The following is a 24822-nucleotide window of genomic DNA, read 5'->3' as shown; positions in this document are numbered from 1 at the left end:
GAAGAGGTAGAGTTTCAGATGTTTTTAGAAGATGGGCAGGGACTCTGCTGTCCTAGCTTCAAGGGAAAACTGGTTCCACCATTGGGGTGCCAGAACAGAGAAGAGCTTGGACTGGGCTGAGCGGAAGTGGCCCTCCTGTAGGGTTGGGAGAGCAAGAGATCAGAGGTGGCAGAACGGAGTACTCGGGTTGGGGTGTAGGGTTTGAGCATAGCCTGAAGGTAGGGAGGGGCAGTTCCTCTTGCTGCTCTGTAGGCAAGTATCATGGTCTTGTAGTGGATGCGAGCTTCAACTGGAAGCCAGTGGAATGTGTGGAGGAGCGGGGTGAACTTGGGAAGGTTTGATGGCACAAGCGGGGAGCCCAGCCAAGAGTGAGTTGCAGTAGTCCAGACAGGAGATGACAAGTGCCTGGATTAGGACCTGCGTCGCGTCCTGTGTGAGGTGGGGTCGTACTCTACAGATGTTGTAGAGCATGAACCTGCAGGAGCGAGTCGCTGCAGTGATGTTTGCAGAGAATGACAGGGAATAGTCCAGGGTCACGCCAAGGTTCTTTGCACTCTAGGAGGGGGACACTGTGGAGTTGTCAATCGTGATTTAGAGTTCTTGGAGTGTGCAGGCCTTTCCTCGGGAGGAAGAGCAACTCAGTCTTGTCGAGGTGGAGCTTGAGGTGTTGGGCAGATATTCAAGCTGAGATACTGTATCTGCCAGGCATGCAGAGATGCATGTCGCCACCTCGGTGTCAGAAGGAGGGGGGGGGGGATATGAGTGTTATCCGCATAACAATGATAGGAGAGACCATGTGAGGATATGATGGAGCCGAGTGACTTGGTGTATAGAGAGAAGAGGAGAGGGCCTAGAACTGAGCTCTGGGGGACACCAGTAGTGATAGTACGTGGTACAGACACAGATTCTCTCCACGTCACCTGGTAGGAGCGGCCTGCCAGGTAGGATGCAATCCAAGGGTGTGCAGAGACGCCCAGACCTGAGAGGGTGGAGAGGAGAATCTGATACCAAGGAGAGAGTCTGCTTTGGCAGTGTGGCGAGCCTCCGTGACAGAGGAGAGCAACCCGTCTTGAAGCCTGACTGGTTAGGGTCAAGAAGATCATTCTGATAGAGATAGCGAAAGAGTCAGATGGGACGCAGCCAATTGTTAAGGGATGAGTTGATGAGGGAAGTGAGGTCTCCAGAGATGGGGTCGACTGGGCAGGTTGTCGGGCTGCTGTACCTCACTAAACTGGGCAGATGTCGTAAAACGTATTCAATTGGTTGACAAAGTGGTTCACAGAGGGGGGGGGGGGGGGGGATAAGGAGGGAGGAGAAGGTGGAAAAGAGTTTCCTAGGGTTATAGGCATAAGCTTGAAATTCAGTTTTAGAAAGTGGCTTTAGCCACTGATACAGAGGAAGAGAAGGTATAGAGGAGGGAGCGAAAGGATGATAGGTCCTCTGGAAGTTTAGTTTTCCTCCTGTTCTGTAAGCATGCAATGAGTCACTCAGCCATGGAGCAGGAGGAGAGAGTCGAGCCGGACAGGAGGAAAGGGGACTGTCATAGGAAGCGGAAAGAGGAGAGTAGGGTCGAAGAGGCAGAATCAAGAAACAGGATAGAGAAGAGGAGAAGAGGAGAGAGCAGTGGGGGCGAGAGAGAGCGACAGCGCATGAGCATCTGGCAGTGGCTGAATGGGTAGAGTTGGTGGAGAGGGGGACAGAAAAGGAAATACTTCTCATATTTATTCTGTTTGAACCATTTCAATTTTGCCCTACCAATATAGGCCGATTACCACAATTGTAAAGGGTTAAAGATAACAGAGTGACAGAGATTCAGTAGTGGGAAGAGAGACAGAGAGAGAAAGAGATTGGGACAATTCCACAGAGTTTTCTGTGTATATAAAAATGTATATCTAACAAAAAAAACAATGATTGCAAAGGTAAACAAACCATACATATTTTTGCAGAAGGACTACATTTGACCAATTTCCACAGAACATTTTACAGAAACACATTTACTTGAAAATCAGAATGACGGTTTGGCTGTTGGTACCGTCATTCTTCTACCAAACTTAGCATCTGCACTGTTTTTCAAGTAAATATGGGTTTGTTTAACTTCGCAATCATTGGTTTTTGTTTGGCATTCAGTTTAAAGTGAACAATCTAAGTCTCAGCATCACTCTTACCGTGGAATTGCCCAGAGAGAGAGAGAGAGACAGACAGAGAAAGAGAAAGAGATCGAGACAGACAGAAAGAAAGAAGAGATTGATTTAGTAATGTCTCTCCACACCTTCAGGTCTTTGATGCTGGTCGATTTGAAGTCTTTCTCCAGCGTCTTCAAGGCTTTACGGATCTTCTCCACCTTCACACAGAAACAAACAAACATTCTATATGAGCTACGGCAGGGCTTTACAACTGCTGCCTCTGTAGCCGTCAAATCCTTGTTACCTCCATCATTATTTCCTCAATTCCACTCAAAACACATTGGAGGAGGGGATCTACGGTCCCTTCCTTGCATCGCCTCCTCCAATGCGTTTTGAAAGATGCAGCCCAGTGGTCCTGTACGGTAAAAGTTGCACTATGAAGAAATTACTCCGCCATTTCCTGGTTGCTAAAATTCGAATAGTATGCGTAATCTCAATTTATGTCACAAAACAAGCAGTCATTGAGTAGAGAATCATTGTACCATCTAAAACCGCTGGGAAATAGATTTTCCATAACCAAAAATAGTGTATTTTCAGCTTTTGAAGCTGGTGTACAAAACTGGAAGTACGAGACACAAAAACAAAACTTAAGAACAGGAAGCATAGAAATAGCACACAAAGTACTGATCTACTGCTTCTTAGACTGGGTTTCAGTGAGAATGACAGATCTACAACTCACATTTCTATAACTCCTATTATAGCTTTACGGGTTATACTGTATATATTTGATCTTATAGGGTGTGCCAGGCCCTCTATAGGGTTAGGGTTGTATATATTATATATGGTTAAGAGTTATATATACTGAACAAAAATAAACAAAACATGTAAAGTCATGGTCCCATGTTTCATGAGCTGCAATAAAAGATTGCGAAAATCTTCCATACGCACAAAAATTGTATTTTCGCAAATTTTGTGCACAACTTTGCATCGTGTGGGCGAGCGGTTTGCTGATGTCAACATTGTGAACAGAGTGCCCCATGGTATGGGCATTCATAAGCTACGGACAACGAAAACAATTGGCAATTTGAATGCACAGAAATACCGTGACTAGATCCTGAGGCCCATTCATCCACCGCCATCACTGCGTATTTCAGCAAGATAATGCACGGCCCCATGTTGCAAGGATCTGTACACAATTCCCGAAAGCTGAAAATGTCCCAGTTCTTCCATGGCCTTCATACTCACCAGACATGTCACCCCTTGAGCATGTTTGGGATGCTCTGGATCGACGTGTATGACCGAGTGTTCCAATTCCCGCCAATATCCAGCAACTTCGCAGAAGCCATTGTGGAGTGGGATAACATTCCACAGGCCACAATCAACAGCCTGATCATCTCTATGCGAGGGAGATGTGTCGCGCTGCATGAGGCAAATGGTGGTCACACCAGATACGGACTATTTTTCTGACCCACACCCCTACCTTATTTAAAAAAAAAAAAAAAAATGTATTTTTTATCCCCTTTTCTCGTGGTATCCAATTGCTAGTAATTACTATCTTGTCTCATCGCTACAACTCCCGTACGGGCTAGGGAGAGACGAAGGTCGAAAGCCATGCGTCCTCCGAGGCACAACCCAACCAAGCCGCACTGCTTCTTTAACACAGCGCGCCTCCAACCCGGAAGCCAGCCGCACCAATGTGTCGGAGGAAACACCGTGCACCTGGCCCCCTTGGTTAGCGCGCACTGCGCCCAGCCCGCCACAGGAGTCGCTGGAGCGCGATGAGACAAGGAAATCCCTACCGGCCAAACCCTCCCTAACCCGGACGACGCTAGCCCAATTGTGAGTCGCCCCACGGACCTCCCGGTTGCGGCCGGCTGCGACAGAGCCTGGGGACGAACCCAGAGACTCTGGTGGCGCAGTTAGCACTGCGATGCAGTGCCCTAGACCACTGCGCCACCCGGGAGGCCCCCCCTACCTTATTTTTAAGGTATCTGTGACCAGCAGATGCATATATGTATTCAGTCATGTGATATCCATAGATTAGGGCCTAATGAATTTATTTAAATTGACTGATTTCCTTTTATGAACCGTAACTCAGTAAAATCTTTGAAATTGTTGCATGTTGTGTTTATATTTTTATTCAGTATAATATATCCTGTAGGGTGTAGTCCCACCTGTTTTCTATAGGGGGCGATGATACCGATGTCTTTGGGTGAGATTGTGGCGAGGCCCCTCTTGCCCTGCCCCTGCAGCAGCTTCTTGAGGTAATCCATCAGCACCTCGATCTCCGCCACGTTAAAGAAAGACGGACTGGTAGCCTCCCGCTCATCACGACCAGCTACACCATGGAACACCACCGGGAAATTCTGGAGGTAAACCAATGCTTAGCAGGCTATTAAGATTAAATTCATTGAATTGAATCAAGTCTTTTTTTGGCCCACAAGATGTCCATTTCATCCCAGAGGATGACACATGTAAACAAATTTCCAAAGTGGTCCTCGATGGTGCTCCTTGTTGGTTTAAATGTGTTTGTCTGTGTAGTGTGTATACAGTGTGTGTGTACCTTCTGAGGCAGGTGTTCCCAGGTGCAGTAGGAGTTCCGGATCATCTCATTAGCAAACACCAGCAGCTCCTTCTCATAGAACAACTCGTTAGGCACCTTCAGGATAGAGGGATGAGACCTGGAGAGGGAGGGAGATAATGAAAGGAAACACCGTTTCAATTAGGGATGCTAACGGTTAACAAAAAATATATTTTACTGGTCATGCTTATCGGTCTATAGGTTAATTTGCATAATTTTGTGTTATTAAATTGCTGTGTGTTTCGTTAGTCGTCATGTATGTTATTTATCACGCACGCAGCATACAAAACCTAGTTTGAGGAGCGGAATAGCCTATCACCTGTCAGACAGCAGCTCCTCAAACTGCTTATACTGGAGTGAAACATTCCTTTGTAAACCCAGTCATTGCGCAACAAATAACAATTCTCAAAGCAGTCACGTGTTAAAAAACCGTGTTGACGGCCACAATTATTAAAAAAATAAAATAAATCTCAACTCGTTATTAAAACTTGCTTCCCATTCGCCATTCGAGTGCCTAGGCTATAACATTAGACAGTTAGTCGAGAGAGTCTTACCTTTGCCTCGATTCGGCATTCTTGTCCAGAGCATCATGGGATTTGTAGTTCTTTATGATAGCCACATTAGCAGATAATTACCGTTTCATTTTGGGGGGAGGGGAGGGGTAAATAGGTGAATATATTGAGAAGTCACCTTGTCCTAGAGAGATTTACACGGTTGTCAATACGTCACGCCCGGGTAGGCCTACACGAAACACAGCCCATATTTTAAGTGTTTCTAAAATCCCCTATGGGAAAAATGAATGTAGGAAAAACTATTGGAACCATTTCCTTGTTTGACTGCTAGGTTTTATGGGTATTATGACTCATACTGTGGTACTCTATTGGTTTTCATATGAACTTTCTTTCATTGTCCAGAAGCCAAAAGGCCCAATCCTACACATATTAGCAACACCTCCTACTTGTTGCTATTAGATATGTTTCTAAAGGACATTTTCATCTCTGTCACATATGGAAACGCTCGCATTAGGTGTGCTGTATAGAATGGCGTTTTCCCCCGAATTTGGCAAAATGTTTGAAAATGATGTTTATTACCTGCTTCATGACAAGAGTTGCCTGTTCAATAATAGGCTATAGCCTTTTGACTGTAAGACTATATTATTGCATGTTTCCATTAAGGTCTTCATGAAAACTGCCAGTTTCTTGTATGCACGCATAGCATTTTTTGTTGGTCACGTCATTTCACCGATTGGAAAAAATGTAACCGTTTGTTGATCGGTTAAATCAGGGTCGGTTAATTCGGCAGCAAAATTCACCGAAATTTGCATCCCTAGTTCCAACGCTTGTCCTTTTCTCCCAAAGTGCTCGTGCTGGCCTCATTAAACCAGCCGGATCAGGAGAGCTTACATACCTGTAGTTTCTCAGTAGTTTGGTGACGTAGCAGTTGTTGAATGCTCCATTCTCCTCCTTCTGATACAGAGACACATCCTTCATCAGCCTCTCCAACAGAGACACACCTAAGAGATAGATAGGGCGAGAGAGTCCTCAGAATCATAGCGGCCTCTACAAGCTGCTCTTCTATGTCAACGGATTTTCAAGGAGTAGGGAGAGGAAGAAGAATTGAGGAGGAGGAAGTAGAGGAAAAAGAATAGGAACTGACCCATGCCGTGTCTCAGAGCCAGAGGAGACCTGAGGATGGGTCCCAGCTGTTTAGGGTCTCCAGCTAGAACCACCTGACACGTCTCTGGTTGGAGCAGCCCTGCACACACACAAATTATTGGGCTTGTTTGACATTGCAGCCGACAGTGCAGGATCTACAAATCACCTTCCATCGTAAATAACTAATCATTATTATTTGTAGATCAGTCAGTCACAATTTACCCATGATACATTTAAGCAATAAGGCAATAGGGGGTGTGGTATATGGCCAATATGCCACGGCTAAGGGTTAATCTTAAACACAACACAACGCCAAGTGCCTGGACACAGCCATTAGCCGTGGTATATTGGCCATATACCACACCCCTTATTGCCTTATTGCTTAAATGTATCATGGGTAAATTGTGACTGACTGATCAACAAAAAATAATGATTATTTATTAGTTGGCCATATACCACAAACCCAGAGTGCCTTATTGCTATTATATACTGGTTACCAAAGTAATTAGAATGTTAAAAATAAATGTGTTACACGGTCTGATATACCACAGCTTTCAGACAATCAGCATTAAGGGCTACCCCCCCCCCCCCCTTCATCCTTTCTTCTATCCCTCTCTCACCAGCCAGTGGTATGATGGTCTCCGTTTCAACAGCGTGTCCCGCCTCGTCAACAAACACATGACTGAAATGACCCGGAGGAACACCACCTGTCACCAACCTGGAGAACACACACAAGACAGACAGAGAGGACAAAAGTTAGCTTAGCATTAGTGTCTCGCTATGGGGATTCCTAGTATTAGCCAACCGGTCGATGACAATTGACTGGTATCTTCAAGGCACTTCCTAGTCGATCAACAAACCTTTCTGTAGAAAAGTCAACAATAAAGGCTTGCGGTCCTCTTTTTCTTTTTTAATTCGTCTTGCGCTTTTGGCAGTAGGTGCACTTGATTCAGAAGCCGTGCGTGCCGGGTAGGCAAGGTGTTCCCATGTTGAACCATTTAATTTGCCTGAAGTGACAAATTCTGCCTACCGGGCGGACCAGGAGCTATGGCTAAATCATGCGCGTCTACTGTGCTAGCCAGTCGGATAGCTCAAATCACTGTGCCTAGTACAACTTCCACGACCCCACAGCAAAATCTGATACCAGCCTACGTGAGATTTCATAATACAGCAAAGAGCTTCAGTTTTTTGAGTGAGTTACTGTTTAAATTTTTATTGAGCACTGTCAACTGTTTTTATTCAACACTCACAAAAAAGTAAATGCGCTTGTCCCTACTTCCACTCGTGCTGCAGCTGAAATTAATTATCACCTAAGATGTAGCGATAGGCCTGCATTTGTATAATTAGCAGCTCGTTGTGTCTCTTTTAATAGCAAGGAATATTTCACTTTTTCTGGTCATAGGAACATGGATTTGTACGAGGCAGAAATATTTGCGGTGCCATCAGGTGGAAGATTATGTCCCCTCTCTCTGGTCAGTCTCACCGGAGGAAAGGAGAGAGGCAGAGAGTCTGCTGCTCTCTCCTTTCCGCCGCTGAGACTGACCATCAGATGCAGGTACCATCAGTCCAGTAAAATAAAAAAGCGAATCATTTCAATTTATGCTCAGCTGTTCCTCGCAAGTGATACAACAACTGATCTATTTTGTTAATCAAAGCTCGAGTTCTGAAATATAATATGGTCTGAGAAGAACAATATTGGCAGGCCAAGCATATAGCCAATATGCTGTGATGATGTATTAGGCTCATTCCTACAGAACTGTTTTTATTAGGTTAATGTTGCATATGCTTACATTTAAGTCATGTTTAAAAATAAAAATCTGAACAGTAGATCTTGGCTTGCTTTCTGACTGCGAAAGTGATCTTGACTCAGAAAAGGTTGGTTACCACTGGTCTATGGGGAACTCAGGTGTTAGCGGCTAGTGACTATCTTTACTGTCCGGCATGGAGCAGAGTGGTGATTAGGATCTTGCGTTACCCTAGTGTAGCATTTTCCTATGGGGATCTCCAATGTTAGCGACTAGCGGCTATCCTTACCGTCCGGCAGTGATTAGGGTGGTGACCATGATGCTGTACTGCATCAGTTCCTCTTTACAGGGAAACACAAAGCAATCCTGACCCAGGTTACAGCAGTCCTGAAGAGAAACACGCGCACACACACACACACGAGAGAGGTGTTACACACACAGAATACAAACCTCACACTGACGTACACACTCACTCACACACACCCGTATATCATTGGGCACATCTTCAGGGTTACGGGATGCGGCGTACATCCGGAACAGCTTCCTGTGTTCCAGGTGTTCTAGAAGCTTCAGAGCCAGCAGGTCTGCCGCGCTATTGGAGGGAGCGCACGCCAGGATGTGGGCGTGACTCTGTGTCTTCAGCACCTGTTTGATGGCTTCAACCACTGTCACAGTCTTACCTGGGGGGAACAAACACACACAGCGTTAGTAATTAAGTCGGAACTGCTCATAAGGCATGAGACCATCACCTGTTTCTGTAGCGTGAGGCAGCTTGATGTACAATTACACCCCCTGGACAGGAAGCAAGCCGCTGCGATAGACTAGCTATCTCCTTAATCTAACCTTAATTCTGAGTGCCAAGCAGAGACGCATCGGGTCCCATTTTTACAGTCTTTGGTATGACTCGGCCGGGGATCAAACCCCCAACCTTTCAATCTCACGGCAGACACTAACAAGGCAAAAATAAAATATACTGAACAAAAATATTAAATGGCAACATGAAACCATTTCATAGATTTTACTGAGTTACAGTTCATTGAAGGAAAATCAGTCAATTGAAATAAATTCCTTAGGTCCTAATCTATGGATTTCACATGACTGAACAGGGGCATGTGTGGGCCTGGGAGACATGGGTGGGCATAGGCCCACCAGCTGGGGAACCAGGCCCAGCCAATCAAAATGAGTTTTTCCCCACAAAAGGGCTTTATTACAGAGAAATACACCTCAACACCTCCCTGCCCACCTCCTCAGATGATCCTGCAGGTGAAGAAGCTGGATGTGGAGGCCCTGGGCTGGCGTGGTTACACGTGATCTGCAGTTGTGAGACCAGTTGGACGTACTGCCAAATTCTCTAAAACAACTTTGGAGGTGGCTTATGGTAAAGAAATTAACATTCAATTCTCTAGCAACAGCTCTGGTGTACATTCCTGCAGTCAGCATGCCAATTGTATACTCCCTCAAAACTTGAGATGTCTGTGGCTTTGTACTGTGTGACAAAACTGCATATTTTAAAGTGGCCTTTTATTGTCCCCAGCACAAGGTGCACCTGTATAATGGCCATGTTATTTAATCAGCTTCTTGATATGCTACACCTGTCAGGTGGATTGACTTTCTTGGCAAAGGAGAAATGCTCACTAACAGGGATGTAAACAAATTTGTGCACAAAATTTGAGAGAATACGCTTTTTGTGCATATGGAAAAAAAAATTGGATCTTTTATTTCAGCTCATGAAACATGGGACAAACACTATGCGTTACGTTTATATTTTTGTTCAGTATAAAAGATGGCGATGCTGAGGAGGGCGCACGTTTTGCAGGTTCCTGCTCGACTTTGCTTTTTTTATGGCTATTTTTGCGTTAATTATTACTTTACCCCAACCAAAAGGCCTGGATGAATGGCGATACCTGTACTGCAGCATTGAATGTCAGTAGAATGAACCCTGATGAGGTGGCGTGCGATGCGCACAAGGCAAGCAGGTACGAGCTCTGCAAATCCATTGATGATGCAAAAAGACAATACAGACTCAAACTTGAATTGATTTCCGACAACGCAGACTCGAGTCGCATGTGGCAAGGACAACAGACTACAAAGGAAAATCCAGCTAGGCGTTATGCATCGAAGCCTCCCTCCCACACGAGCTTAACACATTCTATGCTCGCTTCGAGGCAGACAACACTGAGCCATCCATGAAGACTCTCGCTGCTCTGGACGACCAGGGGCTTTCTGTCTCTGAGGCTGATGCGAGGAAAACTATTAGACAGTGAATCCTCACAAAGCTGTCAGCCCAGATGGCATCTCTGGTCGTATCCCCAAGAGTGTGCGCTGACCAGCTGGAGGGCGTCCACGGAACATGCCATTTCTATCGCTATTCACATGGCCGTAACACATCTATCTGGACCAGAGGAACATCTTTGTGAGAATGCTGTTCATTGACTACAGTTCAGCATTCAACACTATTGTTCCCTCCAAGCTCGATACCAAGCTCACAGCCCTGGGTCTGGACACAACCCTCTGCACCTGGATCCTGGACTTCCTGACGGACAGACTACAGGCTGTGAGGATTGGCAACAACACCTCTTCCACACTGACTCTGAACCCAGGGGCCCTGCCCATGGGTGTGCCCTCAGTCCTCTACTGTACTCCCTGTTCACCCACGACTGCGTGGCTTTGCACAACACCAACTCTATCATCAAGTTTGCTGACGACACCACGGTTGTAGGCCTGATATCCAAAAACAACGACGAGTCAGCCTATAGGAGGAGGTAAGTGGACTGCCATGGTGATGTCATGACAACAACCTCTCCCTCTATGTCAGCAAAACAAAGGAATTGGTTGTTGACTTCAGGAAGCAGAGGGAACATTCCCCGATCCACATCAATTGGACTGCAATAGAGAGAGTCACATGTTTTAAGTTCACAGAGGTCTCGTCATGGACAACACCACCACTCTTGTCAAGAGGGCGCAACAGTGTCTCTAATTCCTAAGGAGGCAGACCGGTTGCATCACGGCCTGGGACAAGAACTGCTCCACCCACAAGGCCCTCCAGCGGGTGGTGAAGACGGCCCAGTACATCACTGGGGCCGTGCTCCCACCCATCCAGGACATCTACTCAACACGGTGCTTGAGGAAGGCACGCAGCATCATCGACCCCACACACACCCCAGCTGTTCTCTTCCTTACCGTCAGCAGCCATCAGACTGCTGGACACTTGAACTGGACTGACCACCTGTTCGGATTCTCCACACCTTAGCACACATGCACACACATATATACATTCATTCTACTCACACGCCACAACCAGACTTTTATTATACTGCTCTATTTACACATTTGCCCCCCCATCCTCCCCTTCCCCAATATACATGTAAATATTGGACAATAAATTGTGCCTTCCTGTATTTTCCTTATGCTAAAATGTATTATTCTATTCTACAGACTATGTTCATATTCTTATCTTTTATTATTTCTTATTCTTTTGCATTTTCTAGAAGGAACCTGCAAGTAAGCATTTTGTTGGATGATGTATATACAGTACCATTTGTATTCTGAACATACGACTAATAAAACTTCAATTTTAACTGAGTAGGTTAACACAATTTTAACACACACTTTGTTTGTTTGGGTCACACACACATACAGTGCCTTCGGAAAGCATTCAGACCCCCTGACTTAAACATTTTCTTACGTTACAGCCTTATTCTAAAATTGATTAAATATTTTTTTCCTCATCAATCTACACACAATACCCCATAATGACAAGGCAAAAACTGTTTTTTCTAAATTGCTATTTTATTTAAAAAAAATTAAAAAATGAAATATCACATTTACATAAGTATTCAGACTGTTTACTTAGTACTTTGTTGAAGCACCGTTGGTAGTGATTACAGCGTTGAGTCTTCTTGGGTATGACGCTACAAGCTTGGCACACCTGAAGTTGGAGTTTCTCCCATTCTTCTCTGCAGATCCTCTCAAGCTCTGTCAGGTTGGATGGGGAGCACTGCTGCACAGCTATTGTCAGGTCTCTACAGAGATGTTTGATCGGGTCCAAGTCCGGGCTCTGGCCGAGCCACTCAAGGATATTCAGAGACTAGTCCCGAAGCCACTCATCCATTGTCTTGGCTGTGTGCTTAGGGTTGTTGTCCTTTTTGGAAGGTGAACCTTCACCCCAGTCTAATATCCTGAGCGCTCTGGAGCAGGTTTTCATCAAGGATCTCTCTGTACTTTGCCTCGATCCTGACTAGTCTCTAAGTCCCTGCCGCTGAAATAAATCCCCACAGCATGATGCTGCCACCACCATGCTTCACCGTAGGGATGGTGCCAGGTTTCATCCAGATGTGACATTTGGCATTCAGGCCAAAGAGTTCAATCTTGGTTTCATCAGACCAGAGAATCTTGTTTCTCATGGTCTGAGAGTCCTTTAGGTGCCTTTTGGCAAACTCCAAGTGGGTTGTCATGTACCTTTTACTGAGGAGTGGCTTCCATCTGGTCACTCTACCATGAAGGCCTTGGTGGAGTGCTGCAGAGATGGTTGTCTTTCTGTAAGGTTCTCCCATCTGCACACAGGAACTCTAGAGCTCTGTTAGCATCACCTCCCTGGCCAAAGCCCTTCTCCCCTGAATGCTCAGTATGTCCAGGGGGCCAGGTCTAGAAGACTTGGTGGTTCCAAACTTCTTCCATTTAAGAATGATGGAGGCCACTGTGTTCTTGGGGACCTTCAATGCTGCAGAATTTTTTTGGTACCCTTCCCCAGATCTGTGCCTCAACACAATCCTGTCTCAGAGCACTACGGACAATTCCTTTAACCTCATGGCTTGGTTTTTGCTGACATGCACTGTCAACTGTGGGACCTTATATAGACAGGTGTGTGCCTTTCCAAATCATGTCCAATCAATTGAATTTACCACAGGTGGACTCCAACCAAGTTGTAGAAACATCAAGGACGATCAATGGAAACAGGATGCACCTGAGCTAAATCATAGCAAAGGGTCTGAATACTCATGTAAATAAGGTATTTTTGTTTTTTATAAACCAATAAAATAAATCTAAAAATCTGTTTTCTCTTTGTCATTATGGGGTATTGTGTGTAGATTGCTGAGGATGTTCTTTTTTAAATGTAATCAATTTTAGTATAAGGCTGTAACATCTAAATGTAGAAAAAGTCAAGGGGTCTGAATACTTTCCGAAGGCACCGTTTATTAACTTAGCACACATACACACGTGTTTTACCTGTCCCTGGTGGTCCAAACACCAGGTAAGGAGCCGGTCGGGAGGATCCAGCTACGATGTTCTGGACTGCTGTGTACTGTTCTGGGTTCTGCTCTAGAGCCCTGTCATACAACCTAGGGGGAAGGGGGGAGAGAGAAAGAGGGACATTGAGAGAGTGGGAGGGGTTATGTATTGGGGATTTTGGATAAGGGTTATTAGTGTGTAAGGCTTAGTGGTCAAGGGTCAAAAAGGAAGTGTTGGTCAGGCAGATGGGTGGTGTGAGCTCACAAGAGAGGCTGTCTTTTGGGTGGTTGGATAGTTGGGTCTCCAGAGGGGAACAGTACGTTCCCCAGGTTGTGTGTGTCAGCCAGCTCTGTTGCTCTCTGCTGAAGCCTAGTGGTCAGACGGTTCACTGTGAACTCCACATCAAACTTCAGACCATCCACGAAGGAGGACAGAAACCTGAAGGGGGGGATAGAGAGACAGAGGCTACATTACGATTCTCGACCCTTCTCCCCCAAAGTGTACTTGTACTATTCAGACTCCTTAATCCGTTCAAACACAGTGCCACACCCACGAACGTTTGTTTTAGACCCCTCCCTGAATGCAAACACATTTGGGCTATCTGATTGGTTCTAGAAACCGATGGGTTGGGCCAGAGCCAGAACACATGTGGGTGAAGCTGCGTTTTCATAGTATGTAATTGGCTTTGATACTGTGATTGGTTAGAGACGATCCAATCGCTGATGACTTTGTTTTCACCACAATTGACGTCACAAAACAACTTCCAATGATGGCAGATTCAGACTAAATTATGTAACAAACGTTAGAGCAACTCCTTTTAGTGTGAGAGGTCAGAGTAGCAGTGTACACTTGTACACTCCACCTCATGGATTTAAAAGAAATTAACTGGTATAAGGAATAAGGTGGAAACTCCCTCCAGCCATGCTTTCACTAATCCAATGCTTGAGGGGGAGTGTACGAGTGCACACTTTTGAAGAAAGAGTAGAGAATCGGAATGTAACCAGAGAACCATGGTAACCATAAAGAGAGCGAGCTATTGACTTATAAGATCCCTTCAGGAAGCAGCCTCCTCCAATCATGTCCTTACCTGCTGTTGAATCCCAGTTTGACGGAGTCCAGCTCCACACGGTGGACGTAACCACGGTATTTGACCACGCCCCCCTTATTAGAGTCACCTGACCTCGTCACCAGGATGGCGTCGCCCCGCAGGACAGACGGACGGTTCTCGGACACACCTGGTACCTGCAAGAGCACACAACATACTGGGCTGGAGATAAACCCTGCACCATCTAGTAGAGGATGAGCTATGTTCCTAGTGTGTGTGTGTGCGTGTCCGGGCCTGCAGCACCGTTAGTGTCTTGTTGGTCTTGTCTCTGACCGTGTGTGTGTACATCTGTGTTTGTGTCTACCTGTAGCACCAGTAGTTTCTTGTTGGTCTTGTCTCGGACCATGGGAGTATTGGGCTTGTTGTAGTTCTTAATGTCCACCTCCATCTGAAGCTCCTCTAGATACAGCAGCAGCTGGAACCGTTTAGAGTAATTCTCTCTACTCAGACCTGACCCTAGGATAGACCTGGGGGAAGAGGGGGAGGGAGAGAGAGAGAAAGAAAGAGACATTCACAGCACCCATATTGTACACTGGCAGGGTGGTCTAGGATTACTGAGGAGGGAGAGTAGGCACTCACTGGGCATCCAGTAAAAGAGTAGAGGAGGAGGAGGAGTGTCCTTTGAGGAACTGGATCAGATCTCGGATATATCCTGGAACCTTGTAGTCCTGGAGACGCACCACGGCTGTCAGGTTGTTGGCTGAGAGACTGACGGGGAGAGAGAGAGGGAGGGGCGGAGAGGAGGAGAGTGTTAGTGGTAGAACAGGGTGAGCCATGGGGAGACAGACAGGGTTAGTATTTTTGAAAAGTATCTCTTTGCTCAGGTGTGTTTAATGGCTGTCGGGTGTGTTACAAGGAGTGTTACAAGGTGTGTGTTACCGCTCAGGTGCTTCTCCCTCCGCTACAGTGTAAGGCATAGAGGCTGTAAAGGTAATGGTTCAGGGTGAATAAGTTATTTTTTTTTATTTTTTATTTTTTAAATCAGGTGTGATTTCTGTGGCAGGTGTGTTCTGCCAGGTCAAATCATATCAAATTGTATGTCACATGCGCCGAATACAACAGCTGTAGAACTTAGTGAAATGCTTACTTACAAGCCCTTAACCAACAATGCAATTTTAAGAAAATAGAGTTAAGAAAAGATTTACTAAATAAACTAAAGTTAAAAAAGTAACAAAATAACAATAACAGGGGGGTACCAGTACCAAGTCAATGTGCGAGGGTACAGGTTATTCGAGGTAATCGAGGTCATTTGTACATGTAAGTAGGGGTAAAGTGACTATGCATAGATAATAAACAGCAAGTAGTAGCAACGTAAAAACATTTGATTAATTGTTCAGCAGTCTTATGGCATTGGGGTAGAAGCTGTTAAGGAGCCTTTTGGACCTAGACTTAGTGCTCCGGTACTGCCTGCCACGCAGTAGCAGAGCGAACAGTCTATTACTTATGACTGGTGTTGATCGCTGAGCTGTAGTCAATGAACAGCATTCTCATAGGTATTCCTATTGTCCAGGTGGGAAAGGGCAGCGTGGATTGCAATTGAGATTGCGTCATCTGTGGATCTGTTGGGGCGGTATGCGAATTTGAGTGGGTCTAGGCTATCTGGGATGATGGTGTTGATGTGAGCCGTGACCAGCCTTTCAAAGCATTTCATGGCTACCAACTTGAGTGCTACGGGGCGGTAGTCATTTAGGCAGGTTACCTTTGCGTTCTTGGGCACAGGAACTACGGTGGTGTGCTTGAAACATGCAGGTATTACAGACTTGATCAGGGAGAGGTTGAAAATGTCAGTGAAGACACTTGCCAGTTGGTCCACGCATGCTCTGAGTACACGTCCTGGTAATTCGTCTGGCCCTGTGGCCTCGTAAATGTTGAACTGTTTATTGTGTGTGTTACCAGGTGTGTGTGTGTGTGTGTGTGTTACCTACCTCTCAGGTGGTTCCCCATCCTCTACAGTGTAAGGCAGATAATCCGTAGCGCTGATAATAGCTCTAGGTGTGTAGGGCGCAGTTGGGGCCAGCTCCCTGGCCAACCCTGTCACATACTGGGCCTCGATGAACCGCAGCAGGTGGAAGGCAGGAGAGGAGGAGGAGAGGGAGGGTTTAAACTCAAAGACCAGAGTGGCTGGATAGAAACCCAGGAGGCTGGACTTGAACTGGAGCTGCACCTCATACTGGTCACCTGGGGAGGAGAGAGAGGGAGGGGGGAGAAGAGAGGGAGGGGGTTAGTCACATATTATAGAAAGAGAGTGTGTGTGCACCAGCATGCGTCAGGTTCTCTGAGCCTTCTTTTGGCCCAAACCTTTTAATATTTGTAGATCGGTACAGTGTTAGCAATATGGTGGAAGCTCCACCACTTATACCTGTCCAGACCCTACAGAACTGTAAACATTGAAGGGTTGGGGCCAAAATGAAGGCTGAGGGAGTGATTTGGGCCGAGCAGTTGCCATACCAGGCAGTGATGCAACCAGTCAGGATGCTCTCGATGGTGCAGCTGTAGAACCTTCTGAGGATCTGAGGACCCATGCCAAATCTTTTCAGTCTCCTGAGGGGGAATAGGTTTTGTCGTGCCCGCTTCACGACTGTCTTGGTGTGCTTAGACCATGTTAGTTTGTAGGTGATGTGGACGCCAAGGGACTTGAAGCTCTCAACCTGCTCCACCGCAGCCCCCGTCGATGAGAATGGGGGCGTGCTCGGTCCTCTTTTTCCTGTAGTCCACAATCATCTCCTTTGTCTTGATCACGTTGAGGGAGAGGTTGTTGTCCTGGCCTCCTCCCTATTGGCTGTCTCGTTGTTGTCGGTGATCATCTGCAAATTTAATGATGATGTTGGAGTCGTGCAGTCATGAGTGAACAGGGAGTACAGGAGGGGGCTGAGCACGTGGTGGATGTGCTGTTACCTACCCTTACCACCTGGGGCGGCCCATCAAGAAGTCTAGGATCCAGTTGCAGAGGGAGGTGTTGAGTCCCAGGGTCCTTAGCTTATTGATGAGCTTTGAGGGCACTATGGTGTTGAACGCTGAGCTGTAGTCAATGAATAGCATTCTCACATAGGTGTTCCTTTTGTCCAGTTGGGAAAGGGCAGTGTGGAGTGCACTAGAGACCGCATCATCTGTGGATCTGTTGGGGCGGTACGCAAATTGGAATGGGTCTAGGGTTTCTGGGATGATGGTGTTGATGTGAGCCAGCCTTTCAAAGCACTTCATGGCTACAGACATGAGTGCTACATGTCGGTATTCATTTAGGCAGGTTACCTTTGCGTTCTTGGGCACAGGAACTATGGTGGTATGCTTGAAACATGCAGGTATTACAGACAGGGAGAGGTTGAAAATGTCAGTGAAGACACTTGCTAGTTGGTCCACGCATGCTCGCAGTACATGTCCTGGTAATCCGTCTGGCCCTGTGGCCTTGTGAATGCTGACCAAATATAGGCTACAACTTGTTGCGTTGTGGCCATAGATATATAATCCATAGAAGGGTTTTGTACCCTGGCAATTTAACTGTTAAACTCATGGGTGCATTAGCAATGGATGCCAGTCCTGACTTTAATCTGAACCTCCATCTATGGATTATATTTCTATGGTTGGTTGCAGCTGTCGGTTTGCCTTTTGCAGATTCCAAAGTACAATTGTGGGAAAAACAGTTTCGAAAGCAAATGGTTACTGCTGAAAAGAGAAGACTAATCTGTCTGTAGAACCAATAGAACCAGTTTGTATCAAACAGCAGCACTCGTTTCAAAGTAGCTCATCTTGAGCTAGGCTATTGCCGAGACAAACACGTCGGCCATGACCAAATTGTATTTGCTAGCCTACTGTAGCTTATGATTTAGACACTGTGTATATATATATATATATATATATATATATATATATATATATATATATATATATATATATATATATATATATATATATATATATATATATATGTTTCGCTTCATTGGCCTGGGCTATTGTTTGTTTGAATTCAAGACTGAAATGTCTTAATCTGGCCCTGCCTGCCTGCGTGCGTGCGTGCGTGCGCGCGCGTGCGTGCGTGTCTTGCCTGGTTCCAGCTGTAGAGGGTTGTTTCGGGTGACTTTATGCTTGTCCTGTAGGTTGAAGCAGGTCATCCGGTGCAGAGCAGAGTAGTAGGTGAAGAAGAGAGGGCTGGAGGAGGAGTTCTTCAGGAACAGACGAACTGCGTACACCTGGGGGGAGAGAAGGAGAGTTTGTTAGTTTCTCCTGTAAAGCCATTGAAAGAAAACAGCTACTATTTTGTCACAGGACTGGTCTTAGAGTAAAAATAGATTTACAGATATGGGACGACTAACTACCGTCTCTTATTTGTGAATTAGAGTTCAGAGCAGTCTGACCTCGTGTCGGAAGCCTTTTGTACCCATTCTTCCAGATCTTGTTGCCCAACCTTCAAACTTTAGATTTGCATGCGCCGTGTCTGACCATTAATCGCACCTGTATAAACTGCATGTCGGCTTTGTGGGGAAAGACTCTGGTGTTGGGTGCCGTGTCCCCAATTTAAATGATGCTAGGGAAATGCTGTTGTCATTACAAGTGGGAAACTCGTAAAATACTACGAGTTCTGTGCGTTCACGTGCTTTGAACTCGTCGAGATGAGGAGATGGGAGAGGCAGGACTTGCAGCGCGATCTGCGTCAGAAATAGGAATGACTTCTATTTAAGCCCTTGGCAACGCAAACGCTCGTTGACGCGCGCGAGCAGTGTGGGTGCAATAATTGAATAACAGATTCCTAAATTTATTTTGCAACGCTCGCACACGCGACGCAAGCAGTGTAGTCAGGGTATTAGGGTCAGAGTTAGAGTCCGGGTTAAAGGTCAAGGTCTGGTCTTACCTCTGTCTCACTCTCCAGACTGAACTTGATCAGGCCGTCTACAACAGGGTGGTCGGAAGTGATGTGTACACCGCCACGATCAGAGATCAACTCCGCTCTGAGGGGGTAGGGGTCAGGAGTTAGGTTAGTCAAATTACAGAGGCCCGATCCCAAATGGACCCCTAGACCCTATGCACATGCCGAGATCAGAGAGGATTTGAAAAGTGTGAGCAATATGATAATAGCTTCACTTGCTCACTGAAAGGATAGGTGGATGTTTAACCATATTGCATATACCCATCACATCCTGTCAGTCCATAGGCCATTTGTGATTGGGCCACCAAGGATCGATAAGGACCTGATGAATGAAGAATAAAGGTAAAGACAAACAGCTCCATGTCTGGATCACTCACCTGTCAGACTTGAACTTCCTGAGGATGTAATTGGCCAGTCTCCAGTCTCTCCTGGGGGTGTGTGATGTCTGGGCTGGGTCAGATGAGGGCGCCACACACACTCCGCTCACACATGCCCCATTCTTCTGCCCCACCCCGTTCACCTTGCCTCCATTCTGAACAGGAAAAGAGCTAGATGCCCCCTGCTGCTTCTGGCCACGCCCCTTACCCCGGGTTCCTTGCCACTGGTCCTGATAGAAATCCCTCACCTGCAGACCAACACACACACACGGGTCAAATTCAACCCTCCGTCTCTTTAGTCTAGTGCCATGTCTATATCTGCTATCAGAACAGAGTCATTTGGAAAACAAATTTCGGTCTTCTTTTTCCCCTTTTGGTTTGGCTTTGACCATGTTGACTTTGTAACATACGGAAACACGCGTCAGAAGGCGGTTGGTATCGATTGCTAGGTTGCAACTGATTGTAAAAGCTGAGCTGGAGAGGGTGTGGGCCGATCATGGACCAGGACTTTGTACACATGCACGCACAACTGGTGAGCTGTTTGAGGAACACAACAATAACCCACTACCTACACTCTGCCCAAAGCTACCAGGCTAGGGCCATATGTCAATATAAGTCTGTACCAGGCTAGTGTTGTAGGCCTACCTTTGGTTTGAAGTGCACCACTCCTGAGTAGATTTTGGCATTATTGGACAGCTTGAGAGCATACAGCATCGAACTGAAGTTAGGGTCTCTCACTCCATCCCTAAAAGAGAGACAGGTTCAAATGCAGAAGTCTTTATCAACACCTCCCATCCATTCAGACAAGTCACCAATTATGTGCCTTTTGAGAAGTGTTGATTTCAACTAATATTAACATTCTTTCATAAAGAGCACATTCAACTTCATAAATGTGTTTTCAAATGTATTCTCCTAATGTGGGCTTCTGATTCCTCTCCTACGTTTAAAATGTGTATTGACCAGATTGTTTACTTTCTTCCTCTTGAAAAGCTCAATTATGACCTCATCATCTAAAATACCACTAATTTATAAGACAGTTCTTATTTGATTAACGGTGGTTGGACCCATCAATGTGAAGCTAGCGACAATAAGGATTAGCCGCACTGGTGGAATTTGCGGTTAGGCTTCAGAATAAAAGTATGTTATTGACAGTGATGCAAATGAATACAAATAGTGGAATTATGCCATACTTGAATAGATCATGCTAAAACGAGGTTAGCATGTTATATAAAATCAACAAACGTCTATGTTATTTTGACAAAGATCTGTTGAAACCACACTCAATGTATTAGACTTTAGAATTGCATCGGGGTCAAATTTATTTCATTGTACAGCCTTACCTATGAATTGTGGATCAATGACATGGGGTATCAGTCTACTCAGTGATACCCAGAGAACCTTAGCATCGTAGCTCTGCGGGATTCTGAAACCACTGTGAATTGAGCAACATGTATTGTACCAGTCAACCAACTATGTGTATTGAACACTACTCCAGAGGGAAAAACAATGCAACGTGGATGTTTGGGAGTCTGAGAACTTTGGGAAAAAAGTACTTGGGTATTGAGTAGACTGATACACCATTTCAGTGATCCCAAATACAACCCTGTTTAACATTAACTACTCTAAATATGGCATGATTCCACCAATTGTAACCTTCTGCGTCTCAACGAGGGACTTTTAATTTAAAGGCGAATCGCAAATTCTACTTTTGTGGCTAACTTCACAATACATAACCATATCAGATCAGGCCCCACTAGCCAGACGAAGCTAGGTGGCTGCTTTAACGTTAGCTTTGGGAAACAGGGTAGCTCGTTTTTTTCTTCGTGAACTGAAGTTCAATTTCAATAGGCGAACAACAAGTGGCTACCTAGTGAATACTTACTCACAAGGATTCCCAAATCATTGCTAAGAATATTGAAAATGACTGCAGTTTCTACTGGTAATTGTTTTCAGGCTGGTTGCACATTGGTGCTAACAATCCCAGAAGTTGCTAATAACATCTGCATCAAAGATATTTGCCATTTTTAAAATCCGGCTTGTTTGGTGGCGGTTGGCTTGCACGTGCAAATGCAGCACACACACAACAATCTATAATACAATTGTGTTATTTGACGTGTCGAATATTGTATCTTTTTGACGAGCAAAGACCCAAACGGCGTTCCATAGTATGTTGTTGGGGTCTGTCGAAATAGAACGACGTCATGCTTGGATCAGCTGCATTTTACTTCAGGTAACATGATTGTGTTATTTGTCTAGCTAATCTGCTAGCTAGCTAACGTTATATATGTGTTCCACTAAGTGTCTGGAGGCCTAGCAATGGCTGTCTATGCCCAAAAGCTAACTTTGTGCAACAGGGAAAAAAATCTGATTGTGATCCGTTACATTAACATCTCTAGCTAGCCAGTAATATAACGGTAACTATCTAGCCAAGGAGAGGGCTAGCTAGCTACATTTTATATAAGGCTTAACGTTAGATACTGTATCTAGCTAGCTAGCCTACCGAATTGCCAACCAATAATCATAAGCCTAATGTATGAAAGTGCATGCATCTCTGTCTAGTATTATATTGATGAGGACGAGTAACTTGAACGATTTGGTTTAGATCATTTATTTGGTGCTGCCTAGGCTAACAATTCATCTTGGGTGTTTGTGGGTTATAATCAAAGTGAAATGTGTCCCATCAACATTGTGCTGATAAACCAATGACTGAAGAGGAGTTGAACGTGTTGTCCTTTTTCCCCCCAGACAATGATGCTTGATGGCAGACATTTTTCCTAGAGGATTACAGTCAGCTTGTGTTGTCAGGCCTGTCTATCCCTCTCTAGATGGACAATATGCTGGATAAAGACGTGGATGACTCCATAGAATGTAATACAACTTTATAATCCATTGGTGAGAATGGATAATGTCTTCTCCCTTTCCCAACACAAACAAATACACACAAGTTGACACAGCAGCAGTGCAGAGCCCCAGGATGGAGGGGTGCTGCACTGCAGGGTGTTGGGAAAAGCAGGAGGCACATTTCTGTGCTAATGTACAATAAAGTATCGGATCCCTCCATGTCATTGTCAAAAGGTCTCTTTGCACATCTCTTCACCCACACCACTGTTTCTATTGCCCCACTGTACAAGTATTCCTTGTATTGTACTACACTGCCATTACTGAATGTATGGCTACTAATTGTGCTAAAGTATCCTGTATGTTCAGAACAAACGTTAGGTTTTACTATGCCTACTTAAATATGACAAAGACTAATGTCGTTATTACAATGCCTACTTTGATTATTGTGAATGACTTGTTTATTGTGAAAGATGAAGAATTCACATATGTTTACTTTGCCAACCAATGAAAGAGCGGAAAAGAGAGAACTAAAATTATCACTTAGAACTTGATGGGTTAAATGAAATACTAACTGAAATCTGGAAACTGACAGGCCTATACCATCTCACTTGTAGCCTAATATGAAATTAACTCCTGCAGAATTTAGTATTTCTTGCAGTACAATGATGCACCAAATGTTATTTATTTTGTCTGGGGAAAAAGAGTGGAGCAATACAGTAAGTTAATTTCTTTCAGTACCTCAAACAAATGCAAATATGGGTGTGTTATACAGTGGTCGAACATTTACATAACAGCTCACTATTTTAACCACGTAGAATATGCATCAACGAGGAAGTTCATTCTCATCAGAAACATGATTTTTTTTTTTCACTGCTTTTAATCTCAACATGTTTGCAAGGGAAGAATATTTAGGCTACACTGTTAAGCGCTATTGCGTTCTCCCCGGTGCGGACGAGAGGATCAACTATGAAAGAGAAAGATTTACAGGTGTCAGCTAGCTAATTTAATTATTTCTATAATTTAAGACATTTATTCTTGAGAGTACCGATATATGCATTGTCATTATTTGTCTTCTAGTGCAAGTTGACAGAAGAGAGGCGTAGGCTAGGCCTACAGTTTATCTGACTAGACAAGTTGATTTAAATAGCCTATTACATTTCGGAAATTAATGTGGCTTAAGTGTTTCTCCCCCCCCCAACACCAACGTGAAGAAAGTTGTCCCGCCGTCATACAATGAGGCTAGTGTCAGATGCACAAGGCCCGTTGCTTCTCGCCACTATCCAGTCTAAGTAGCCACGTCCTCTGAAGTATCTGGTCTGCTAGTTCCGCCTCTGACTTCGTTATACACTGACTATAGGCTACATGTAACGCTGTTTTTCCGTCTTTGTTTACTTTTCTTCCTGTAACATGCACTTGACATGTTGAGTTATAGGGGGCTGCTAGCAGGATGTAGTGGGGCCGCGCGTTCTAAATTCGTTTATGGTTTACGTTCCAAAAAAGGTACTGTATTCTTGAAACAATAGCCAAACGAGGGCTTTACAATGATGGTGAACATTTCGAGATGTTGAGGGTTAAAATCTTACTAGAAGTCACAGAAGGTGCACGAAGGGAGTTGTCAACAAGTCTCTCCAAGTTTGAACAAATCATCGATGAAGATAAGTTTACCTGTTTCGAAACTCTGAGTTGTAGATGTCTCGGAGTTCACTTTTGTCTTTGGTTGATTTTCGATTTGTTTCATTCAAGAATTCATAAAAATCCAGTCCAACTTGGCAACGCGTTCTTAAATTCATGGTGATATGCGATTGGGAGCAGCTGGTGAAATAGGCTACGTTGAGAACAATATAGCTATTTGAGTTTCATTGTGTAGAACACATAAGTGATCATGGAGCTACTGAGGAGGATCTGCGGAAATCCTGTCATACTGAAGAAACGAAACCGGACACATCACTACTCGCGGGGGGGGGGGTATCCTATCAAAGATATTTATAACATTATAAGGTTAACGTCTATGCTGGTGTTGATAATGATCGTATGGTAAAGATGAAACCTTCAAAATAAAATCCCGCATTTAAACAATTTTCAATGTGGATAACTCATTCAAAAGATATTGCATTTTAATCAATAGAGGAGACTCGTGTGCAAGCATTGCCATCGTATGTAAAAGACTATAGACTTCATAAACAAGATCTAACCAATAACGGGTTTAACAGAAGACTGTATTTTGGTCATATTAGATGTCAAGAGTCTATACCAGCATTCCCCATGTGTGGGGGGGGGGGCTGGCAGCCCTAACTCACTATTTGGGAGA

At 44.9% G+C, this 24822-nt stretch overlaps 1 protein-coding gene and 1 long non-coding RNA gene across 2 annotated transcripts in view; one reads left to right on the top strand and one right to left on the bottom strand.

Moving 5' to 3' along the window:
• The window catches only part of LOC129838298 (putative helicase mov-10-B.1), a 31101-nt gene extending 6664 nt beyond the window's left edge, over positions 1 to 24437 (bottom strand). Inside the window, exons 1-19 of the mRNA XM_055905189.1 lie at positions 24180 to 24437; positions 20319 to 20418; positions 19674 to 19921; positions 19282 to 19378; positions 18478 to 18622; positions 16364 to 16616; positions 15018 to 15146; positions 14743 to 14905; positions 14421 to 14575; positions 13598 to 13771; positions 13331 to 13443; positions 8588 to 8784; positions 8394 to 8491; positions 6980 to 7077; positions 6361 to 6459; positions 6112 to 6217; positions 4687 to 4804; positions 4298 to 4489; positions 2270 to 2341 (exon numbers count right to left, since the gene is read on the bottom strand). Coding sequence (XP_055761164.1) covers positions 2270 to 2341; positions 4298 to 4489; positions 4687 to 4804; positions 6112 to 6217; positions 6361 to 6459; positions 6980 to 7077; positions 8394 to 8491; positions 8588 to 8784; positions 13331 to 13443; positions 13598 to 13771; positions 14421 to 14575; positions 14743 to 14905; positions 15018 to 15146; positions 16364 to 16616; positions 18478 to 18622; positions 19282 to 19378; positions 19674 to 19921; positions 20319 to 20418; positions 24180 to 24304 — 2682 coding nt within the window. The 5' untranslated portion in view covers positions 24305 to 24437. The remainder of the gene's footprint in view (positions 1 to 2269; positions 2342 to 4297; positions 4490 to 4686; positions 4805 to 6111; positions 6218 to 6360; positions 6460 to 6979; positions 7078 to 8393; positions 8492 to 8587; positions 8785 to 13330; positions 13444 to 13597; positions 13772 to 14420; positions 14576 to 14742; positions 14906 to 15017; positions 15147 to 16363; positions 16617 to 18477; positions 18623 to 19281; positions 19379 to 19673; positions 19922 to 20318; positions 20419 to 24179) is intronic.
• On the top strand, positions 21374 to 23099 carry LOC129838299 (uncharacterized). Its single transcript, XR_008756844.1, has 2 exons — positions 21374 to 21903; positions 22419 to 23099. It is a non-coding gene; the product is annotated as an uncharacterized LOC129838299 (long non-coding RNA).
• Positions 24438 to 24822: the final 385 nt, after the last annotated feature.

The sequence above is a fragment of the Salvelinus fontinalis genome, chromosome 39 (assembly GCF_029448725.1).
Source record: "Salvelinus fontinalis isolate EN_2023a chromosome 39, ASM2944872v1, whole genome shotgun sequence".
Lineage (NCBI taxonomy): Eukaryota > Metazoa > Chordata > Actinopteri > Salmoniformes > Salmonidae > Salvelinus > Salvelinus fontinalis.
Note: the sequence above shows the minus strand (reverse complement) of the source record. Positions and strands in the feature narration are given on the sequence as shown.